The sequence below is a fragment of the Octopus bimaculoides genome, chromosome 20 (assembly GCF_046866305.1).
Source record: "Octopus bimaculoides isolate indiv1 chromosome 20, ASM4686630v1, whole genome shotgun sequence".
In the NCBI taxonomy this organism is placed as follows: domain Eukaryota; kingdom Metazoa; phylum Mollusca; class Cephalopoda; order Octopoda; family Octopodidae; genus Octopus; species Octopus bimaculoides.
Window position 1 is genome coordinate 44,366,639 of NC_142947.1, and position 10,565 is coordinate 44,377,203.

Here is a 10,565-nt window from a genome sequence, read left to right on the forward strand (position 1 = left end):
TATAGCACTGCTAACACAGAGGAACACAGTATTGACTTTTAAGAAGGTTTTGTTTACTTTGTAGTATATTATGGTTGTATTACGAAATACCGTGTCCCTACAAGTGATTAATATATATATATAGAAAGAGAGAATGACAGACAGGCAGACAGACAGAGACAGACAGACGGACGGACAGATAGACTGTCTGCCCGTCCGTCAGATAGATAAATAGATAAATAGATAGATAGATTATAGACAGTAAAGAAATAAGAAACGTTAGTACGCCGGGCGAAATGCTTAGCGGTATTTCGTCCGTCTTCACTGAAAAGTCGAGTGGGCCAGGTCAATAGTGGAAGACGGTGGAACTGGACCAGAAAACACGTGTTTTCGAATTGCGGCTCTTAAGAACATATCTATTCCTAGGTGTTAGCCAAACATGTGTGCATGCGTGTGTGTGTGTGTGTGCATGCGTGTGTGTGTGCATGCGTGTGTGTGTGCATGCGTGTGTGTGTGTGTTTGCATGCGCATAACAGTGTGTTTGTGTGTGTAAATATTATAGACTAATAGGTCAAAACGACCACAAATCGAAATAGGACACGATATGATTTATAAAAGTTTTTTTAAAAAGCGTAGAACAAATCCACTACCCCCAGCATACACCGCCATACACACACGCGCGCGCACACGCCTTTCTTTTTACAGATTTAATAATATTTTAACAAAGAATCTACATTTTCACGATTTCACTGTTTTCACATTCCCAAAGCTGAATATTTCGAATCCAGAAACGCAGTTAACTTACTTTGGAACAATTTTTTATTCTCTTATTTGAATTCCGAAGAGATATTCTTGAAGAATTTAGCAGCGTTTTCTAAATTCAAAATACTCAGTTTTTGGTAACTTACTGAATTAACAAAAGCAAAGATTCTTTGCTGAAACAATTCATACGTTTAAATACTTAGAACACAATTTCTTGTTTTATATATATATATATATATATATATATGGATATATGTGTGTGTGTGTGTGTGTGTGTATGACGATAAAAGCATCTTCTGTGTTGCTCACGGAATAGTAAAAGTGAAGGTAAATATATAAACTGTATTTATGTCTTTTTTGTTTTCTTTTGTTTTTGTTTTTTTTGCTTTTTGGGGTGGGGTGGGTTTCTTACACTTTCAACTCCTTTATTTCAAATTTGCATTCTTCCGATTTTTAATGAAATTTAATGTTAAATGTGTATGTGTGAGTATTTGTGAATGGGGGTGAGAGTGTGTGTGCATATGTGCGCGCGTATGTGTATGCGTTAGTGTACGTATGAGTGTGTGAGTGTGAGTGTGTATGTGTGTTTGTGCGTGTATGCGGAAGGTTTATAAACCCAGCGGAAGTTTTTGGAATAGCGATGCAAAAAATAAAAAAGGAGACAAATAATTGGATGAGGATTTTTTCCTTTGATTTTTTGTTTCTTTTTCGTTTATTTCAGCCTTCTTGTGTTTCACAAAACAGGAATTATGATTCTGGAAGAATTTCACTTCTTCAAAAATGTCAATTATTTTAAATTTTTCCTTCACTGCTCCAGTTCAGTGCTCTTTCACACTCCACAAAGTATACTGCTGTCTGTATTCCAAAACTCCACTGGAACTTCCATTAACACCGGTTGACTGCAGTCTTCGGTTTGACCCCCACCTCCCATCCAATCTCTTCTTTCTACACATCAACGCCTCGTGTGTCACTACATTCAACCACAACATCTCTTACACAGATGACATTACTCTTCATTTCTCTGTAATATCCGCCAGCCAGACATCATCCACTCTCAACCAGGACACAATACACCAATCCACGTTGATTCCTTGGATAGGGGCCACGGAAGGATCCCACCTTAGCCATACAACAATCTTGTCTCTTTCTCTTTCAATAGCAAGAAAACACTACGAAAGCTACAAGTAACTCTTGAAAGCTTAGCTGAGGTGCACGAGAGTTTATTGTTCTGACAGCGTTGGTTGTTGCAGTTGCTCCTAATGCTGTTCTGGCCTGCTGCTGTTACTGATGTTGCTACGGTTGTCGTTGTTTTTGCTGCTGCTGCATACCTTGATTGGCGTAGAGACATTCACAGATATTCTCCAAGCCTTGTACACAAACTCATAAATTTTCTTCAGATTTCCGGAGATGACGCACGAAGCAGGTCTTCGAGATCGCTCATCCTCTTCCAGGAAAGATCTTCCGCTTTTGAAGTGCCCGTACCTTTTGAAACATTGCGTACAACCCATTGCCTCGTGGTCGTAAGCTTGCTGAAGCATGCTTAATGTCTCTGTAGCAGACTTCCCGAGTTTAACGCCAAATTTTACGTTGACTCTTTGTTCCAACTTCTTGTCAATGACAAAATCGCAGACTACGGCACACACATGATCATAAAAACACAAATTTCACAGCTTAGGGAGTAAACACAACAATGTAATTTCACACAGTGCCTCATGAGAGCCCCTGCTAACTCTCACTGCATTCGCAATCGCGTGCTGCCATCTGATGGTGCGCTACAGACCTAGTCCGGGAACTTTTTGATTACACCTCATACACTTGGAATTTCCAAAGGTCCTGCAAGTAAAATATAATTGTAACATTTTTGTCCCACGTTTCGCATTTTGGCTGAAGTACCACAATAATAGAGTGGTACGTGTTGATGAAAACTGTTAGTGAACCTATAATCAGGGATTCTAATAAACACAGCGACGTCACTCGTCACACTGGCTGACGAAGGTCACTGCTAGTTCTCACTATGCATGCAATTGTCTTCAGCCATCTGCTGGGATGCTACAGAACTAGACCAGCAACTTTTTGACACCACCTCGTACACTTGGAATTTCCAAAGTTTCTACTAGTAAAATATAATTGTAACATTTTTGTCTCATTTTGTATTTTGGCTGTTGTACCACAATAACAGAGTGGCACGTATTGATTTAAAATGCTAGCGAATCCATAAAAAGGGTTTCTAAAAGAAAGCCCTCATCACCATTTGATGCCCCTTTTTCCACGATGACGGATTGGACGGTTCATCAGGGGCTGGTAAGCCAGAGGAGTGAGTCATGCACCAATGTCTACATTACAATAGATTTGGATGCTCTACCTAAATCCACCTACTTCACAGAGTGTATTGACGTATTTGTTGTGGCACCATCTCTAGAGAGGTCACCAATTCTCTGCAAGACATGATCCTTTAACGGACTGTTGTAAACCATACCTCACTTTTTTAATTATTCTTTATAAATCCTAATTTTAAAATAATTTCCTCATTTCCCATGAGCTTTTTGTTTTGTTTGTAGTGCCCTTTTTCATTAATTAACTAATTAATTTTATCACTTATTAGTTTCTTCACATTTAGACAGGAAAAACTATTGCCAAATTTGCTCTAATTCATATTTGACCTGCATCAAATATGTCACGTGGTTACAATGCTTTTGTTCGAGTCAGTCGGCGCTCGTTTTCTCTACCTACCAACCAGTTGACGACGACGACAATGATGATGATGATAATGATTATAACAGTGATGATACTTCCATGCACGTCACTCAGTAAGTTAAGATTAAAAACAAATTTATTTATTCAAGCTTTTCTTTCCCTACTCTAGCATCTTTCATCAACTCCCTCGCACTGACTTTCTCCTTTTACTGTATCTTTCCCTATCATGCACTTTCTCTGTATGTATATATATATATATATATATATATATATACACACACACACACACACACACACACACACACACACACACACACACACACATACACATATATATATATATATATATATATATATATATATATATATATATATATATATATATATATATATATATATGCATATGTGGACATAGGGCGTCATGAAACGGGTGCAACAAAAAATACGAAATATCGCAAAATCCCAAATTTTATTTAATTTGCCTTGCGGGAGCAACTGTTTTATCGAAAGCGTATATTGTTGTTAAATGCTCGAAATACGACACTAGAAAAACAGCCAACAGCCAATCGTTGATTATATATATATATATATATATATATATATATATATATATATATATATATATATATATATATATATATATATATATATATATATACATATATATATATATATATATATACGTATAGATGTAAGTATGTACATATACGTATGTATATATGCATGCATATAGATAGATAGATAGATAGATAGATAGATAGATAGATAGATCCATTAGAGGTAGAATCAACAAAAATGCGCTCCATCTATTGAGAGATAAATATAGATTTAATACACGACCCAAAGAGCTACTAATAGTTTCATGCTTTTATGATACTTGATCAGACAACTTTCAGGTTTCGTGTCTATAGTAGAAGCGATAATTAAATCTGTCTTTGATAAATTGTTTCCGTCCCATTTTTCGTGTATTCATTCATTTATTTATTCCTCACTCATAGATAGTGTTGAAATGACAAGCCTAACACCTTTCGACGGATTTGGGATCGATGGACCATCTCAAATGAATATAGCATGTCGTCTTGATGCAAAAGACTTGATGTTCTTCAGACTCAGACGTAACAATGAAATCGTTGTTGATATTGGTTTCCACGAAGGTATAGGAGTTTTTGAAGTCATTCGTTCCGTGAAAGGTTTCAACTGCAACATGCCGCAATCAAGAACGACTAAAGCAGTATTAAAGTGCTGGAAAGAAAATCTGGATTGCAGTGACGTAGCATCCTATATATGTGAGATATCGAATGCAGAGAAGTCCAATTCAAGGATGCTAAGAGGTTAATTTTGTTTCATCTTAGCGAAAAAATAGTAACACTACTACTACTACTACTAATAATAATAATAATAATAATAATAATAATAATAATAATAATAATAATAATAATAATAATAATAATAATCCAAAAGATTGTGCTAACAAGTACTGCCCTAATCCTTAGAAAAATCCTATCAGTTTAAATGTCTGTGTTGTATTACATCTCTTAAGTACGAAATAGCCCGGCTATAGAAAATGAAGAATGTGAAGACAGTACCAGTGAAACACAAAGGTCGATGTAATCCACTAGTCCCCTCACGCCAAATTTCAGTTCTTTTGCCTTTGCGGAAAGGATTATTATTATTATTATTATTATTATTATTATTATTGTTCAGTAGTTTTATTTTTATAACGTGCTTTCACTTCACTACCGAGCGCAGCTCTGTGTGCCTTGGGTATGTGCTGTGGTTTGCTGTGATGCTCTTATGGTTACTGTATTGAAAGTGTTTTGCGTAGGATGTATTATTATTATTATTATTATTATTATTATTATTATTATTATTAGTCTTCCTTCTTGCTCCAATTTTGTCACCTTTTTTTGCCCGACACCGACGCCAAAGAGACTCGCTATATACAGTGACTGTCCATTAAAATAGCCATACCATATTCTTCATTTACAAATCCAAATAAAGTCATGTAAAAATATTCACATGGCAAGTAATTCTTCTCATAGCGGCAATGCACTTCTCAATACATCTGATGTACTAGGTAAGACAATTTTTTATACCCTTCTTGCAGGGATGGTAAGCCAGGGGTCATTCGCAAATAATTTTGAGTTCCTCTTTTGACCATTTCTAGTGCTCCTACAATCACTGCTATTGTAGCTGCCTTGAGATCCCACATTTTGTTTTCGATTTCAATGAGTTTCTTTAAATCATTTGCCCCAATATATGATTAAAAGGGATATTCCTGTCGATCAATGAACAGTGCTTATCAGTTTGGTCTACCCAAGAATAGCAGATTTATTAGCTTTGATGGTTCGATCAATATGCACCAGAGCGTCCAAATAATCGCTACATTCGCTTGCCCAGTTATATCCCTATTCTAGTGTTGCTATAGTTATAACATAGATTAGTTGAAGCCCTGGAAACCGTAAAGATATTGCATAGTAACATGTCATTTATTTTGAGCAATGTTCAACTTTTTCGTTTTATACCAACATTACAATTTGTGTCAAAGCATCCATCCAGTATGTTATTTTGAATCTTATTGTCTTAAAATACATTTCCTCTACAGTGAAATCTTTTGTCAAAAGTCTTGACCATATTAATCCACCTTTTGAAAAGAAGGGGAATAAGAAGGTGTCTACCTTCAGATGTTTGGCATATGTTTCACCAGATACTCACAAAAGTGTCACCTTTAAATGGACTGTAAAACATAAGACTGAAAACGCTAAACCAAAGATGACAAGCAAGAGAGTGCTTTTTCCGACAACTGACCAACATTGCATACCGATACAGTCGCTATATCAACACTCGTTAACTGACAAAGACGAGTCTGGGACGATTATCACATGTTCAGCATTTGGCAGCATACTTACAAAAGAAGTGAATATCATCGGTGCAAGTGAGCAAATATTCTTTTTCTTACATATCTTTATTATCCTTATTTTCTTTAAAGGCAATGGTGTTGCTCTGTGGAAATACGTTTGCTTCCCAACGACATCCTTCACGACTCAGTCCCACTGCATGGCACCTTGGGCAAGTTTCTTTTATTCTAGCTCCAGCTCGACCAAAACCTTATGAGTAGATCTGATAGACGGAAACCGAAATAAGCCCGTCGTAAGAAGACCGACAGTATGTAAAGCAGGTTTTAAACAATAAGTATTGGAGAAGATTTCTTCGACTGAACTCCACAAGTTTGTGTCCCACCTTGGCTGCAGTCCAATGACTGAATCAAGTAAAATTTAAAAGAAATAAAGATATAGGTAGCAATCACTTCTACATCGTCTCGAAACCACATTACACGGCATCAGGCCACAGGAAGACTCTCATCAAACGACACCTCAAACATCACATCAGACATCATATCAAACATCAAATCAAACATCACATCAAAGTACACCACGCATCGTACATCATATAAAACAACGTATCAAACATCACGACAAAACACATCAAACTTCATATTACATATCATACAGAACATCGCATCAAACACCACATCAAACATCATATCAAACATCACATCAAACATCACATCAAACATCACATTAAACATCACATTATAGATCATATCAAACATCGCATCAAACCACACGATAAACGTATGAAACCAGACGTCAAACTTTAAACTAAACAAGACATCACATCAAACTGCACCACGATGAAAGTTTCGGAAAGTACGAAAGCCTATTGGTGACAACAATAAATGCGAATTCAGTTTCTTTGTAAGACACTAAATCTCATGCTTTGTACAAAATATTACTCCATCCTCCATGATTTTTTTGTCTTTACAGAATCTAGCAGCACCATTTCTGCTCTACCAGATACGACATGGCTTTCTGTCTCCAAACTTTCTCTTCTCTTTCTGGCTCTTGCAATTTGCCGCTAGCATCATCCCGTTTTTGCTCCAGGATTATAAGGAAGGTTTGTTTTCTCATTTCATTCCTTCTTATCTCGTTTCTCCATTGTTGTCTTTTTGATCAGTTTGCGTACGTTCAAGTATACATAAATACACACACACACATACGCACATGTATATGTAGCCTGATCAATGAGTATCCGGACTGTTGCCATAGTGACGAAGCTAAAGCAGACCTTATTGTTCAGAGCATATATATATATATATATATATATATATATATATATATATATATATATATAATACAAAATTGGACAAGAACGCAAAGCATCCAGAGCGTTAGGTGATACAAAAAAGGGATAACAAAACATCCAAACAGACGATACAAAGAAAACAAGGACGGGTCATTCGGAGTTTTCTTTCCTCGGTCGAGTTCCAGATTATCCTTGCAATTTCGGCTGGTTATACTCGATATATATATATATATCAGAATAGAGGGGCATTGTCAAACCAGGCAGAATATTTATTAATGTGTCTCTTAATACATATACGGAAGTCTAGCAAAAGAATTTGGGGGGTTGATATGTCTCCAGGTAATACTAATGTGAGATCCGAAGCAGAAGTTCATCATCGGTGACTTATGATATTTTATTTGTTTATTGCCCACAGGGGGCTAGACATAGAGGGGACAAACAAGGACAAACAAAGGACTAAGTCGGTTACATCGATCCCAGTGTGTAACTGGTACTTATGTAATCGACCCCGAAAGGATGAAACGCAGAGTCGACCTCTGCGGAATTTGAACTCAGAACGTAACGGCAGACGAAATACCGCCAAGCATTTCGCCCGGCATCCTAACGACTCTGCCAGCTTGCGGCGACTTATAATATTATTGTTAGATAGGTGCCATTCATCAATTAGCAGGCACGAGTCTGCTAATTAATGAATGGTACATACATACATTCATTTACTATTTTCAGCCATACAGCTACAGTCAATGTGAAGCACGGAAACCGTTAGACTCTGGAGCTATGTGTATATATATATATATATATATATATATATATATATATATATATATATATATATGTATATATATATATATATATATATATATATATATATATATATATATATATATATATATATATATATATATATATATATATATATAATCGTTATAGCATTTACCTAGCCTACCTAGTACCTAGTCGCTGAGATCACCTGTCAACTAAACGCCCAAACTTTCTTTTTATATATATATATATATATATATATATATATGACTACTTTAAGTTTCTGTTAACTTTTAACAAGGCATTGGTCGGTCCGAGATTACAATAGGGGGCAATTGCTCAATAAGAATGATTAAAATGGTGTTCGTTTTTCTCTAATTTTTTCATATATATTTCTATGGTTACAGGTATATTCGTTGTTTAGTGACAATGGATGTGGGCAAGATTCATCCAATCGGAAAAGAAAGGTCCCAGAAAATATTTAGGAAAGTAAGTAAATGATAATAATAGAAATGGAAAACTCAATTTATTACAAAATTTGAAATAAAAATTAAAAAACTGGAACGTTGTGTCCTTAATTAAAATGTATTGTTGTATTAAAATTTACCCCGTTTCTCACGTACGTAAATATATGCATGTATATATGTATATATGTGGTCCTATAAATGTAAGTATATGTGTGTGTTTATGTATATATATATGTGTGTGTGTGTGTGTGTGTGTGTGTGTATGTGTGTGTATTTATGTGCGGGTATGTAAGTATACATGTGTGTGTCTATATATGTGTGTCTGTGAGTCTATGTCTATATATGTTTGTCTGTGCGTATATATACACGTGTATATTTCTGTGTGTATGTGGGTGGGGTGAGTTTGGTCAGGTAAAGCTCCTGGATTGGATGGTATTCCAGTTGAAATTCTGAAGGCATGTGGGGATCATATTTCATCTGAAATTCATAACCTGGTAACTCGAGTTTGGAATGAATCTTCTGTGCCACAAGAATGGATAAATGGCATTCGAATCTCTGTATACAAGTGTAAGGGCCCGAAAGCAGTCTGTGGTAGTTCTAGAGGGATAACTCTTCTGTCACATACCACGAAGATACTTTCAAGGATCATGTTAGATCGTCTTGTTGAGAATGTGTCCACATGTGATTCCTGAAGAACAGTGGGTTTTCAGACCTGACCGAGGAACAAAGAACATGATATTTTCTGTGAGGCATGTTCAAGACAAATGCTTAGAGGAACAATTGCCACTATACCAGGTCGTCATAGATTTAACTAAGGCATTTGACACGGTAAAAAGGGAGGCACTATGGATTGTTTTGTGTAAATGTGGTTGTAAAACACATTTTGTGAGCATCGTTAAGGAACTACTCAGAAACATGAAATCTCAGGTAGTCTTTAATGGTGAGGTATCTCATGAATTTTCGGTGGACAATGGTGTCAAACAGGGAGATATTCCTGGCCCTACACTTTTTCTATTTATTTTGCTGCATTACTTTGGTATGCTTTCAAGGATTGCAACAGGGGAATCGGAATCAGATTTCGGACATCTGGTCAGTCGTATTTTTTATTTGACCCAGTTTAACTGCAAAGCAAAGACTTTCAAAATGTTTGTTAGAGATGATAATGATTTGATGGCACACCCAGAGGAGGATATGCAACATTTAATGGACAGATTTTCCACTGCATGTGTACATTTTGGACTCACAATTAGTTTGGGGAAAACCAAAGTTATGTTTACTCACGTGCCAAGACAAACATTCTGAACCGAACATTTTTGTGAATGGAACAACGTTAGAAGTCGTTGACACCTTTGTTTACCTAGGAAGCACACTATCAAGAGCTGGTTGTCTTGATGCAGAAATACACTATCGAATAGGGAAAGCTCGAAAAGCGAGTATGGGTGGACAGGGGTATTTCCCTCCAGACAAAAATCAGTGTCTAAAAAGCATGTGTGTTGTCTGCACTTCTTTATTCAAGTGAGACATGGATCACTTACAAGCGTCATATAAAAATGCTGGAGAGCTTTCATCAAAAGTGCTTCAGGACTCAAGTGGGAATGTTTCATACCAGATACGAGGTTTTGCGCATGGCACTTTGCAGCTCAATTGAACAACTTGTTATCTTGGCTCAAATGAAATAGACTGGACATGTTATTAGAATGAAAGACGAGTGTTTGCCAAAGCATCTTTTTCATGGTGAGCTCAATTCTGGTAAGC

The 10,565-nt window shown here is 36.3% G+C and overlaps 1 protein-coding gene across 2 annotated transcripts; it reads left to right on the top strand.

Moving 5' to 3' along the window:
• The first annotated feature begins 430 nt into the window (after positions 1-430).
• Positions 431-8,907, top strand: LOC149131717 (uncharacterized). Of its 2 annotated transcripts, none has more exons than XM_089338474.1 (6): positions 431-1,068; positions 3,359-3,548; positions 4,434-4,766; positions 6,041-6,370; positions 7,263-7,392; positions 8,751-8,907. In XM_089338474.1, the coding sequence occupies exons 2-5, from the start codon at positions 3,413-3,415 to the stop codon at positions 7,355-7,357; spliced, it is 894 nt and encodes a 297-aa protein (XP_089194600.1). In that variant the 5' UTR covers positions 431-1,068; positions 3,359-3,412; the 3' UTR covers positions 7,358-7,392; positions 8,751-8,907. The 2 variants fall into 2 exon arrangements, with proteins under 2 accessions (XP_089194600.1, XP_089194599.1); XM_089338473.1 differs by having other exon boundaries at positions 433-1,068; positions 3,344-3,548.
• The last annotated feature ends 1,658 nt before the right edge of the window (positions 8,908-10,565 follow it).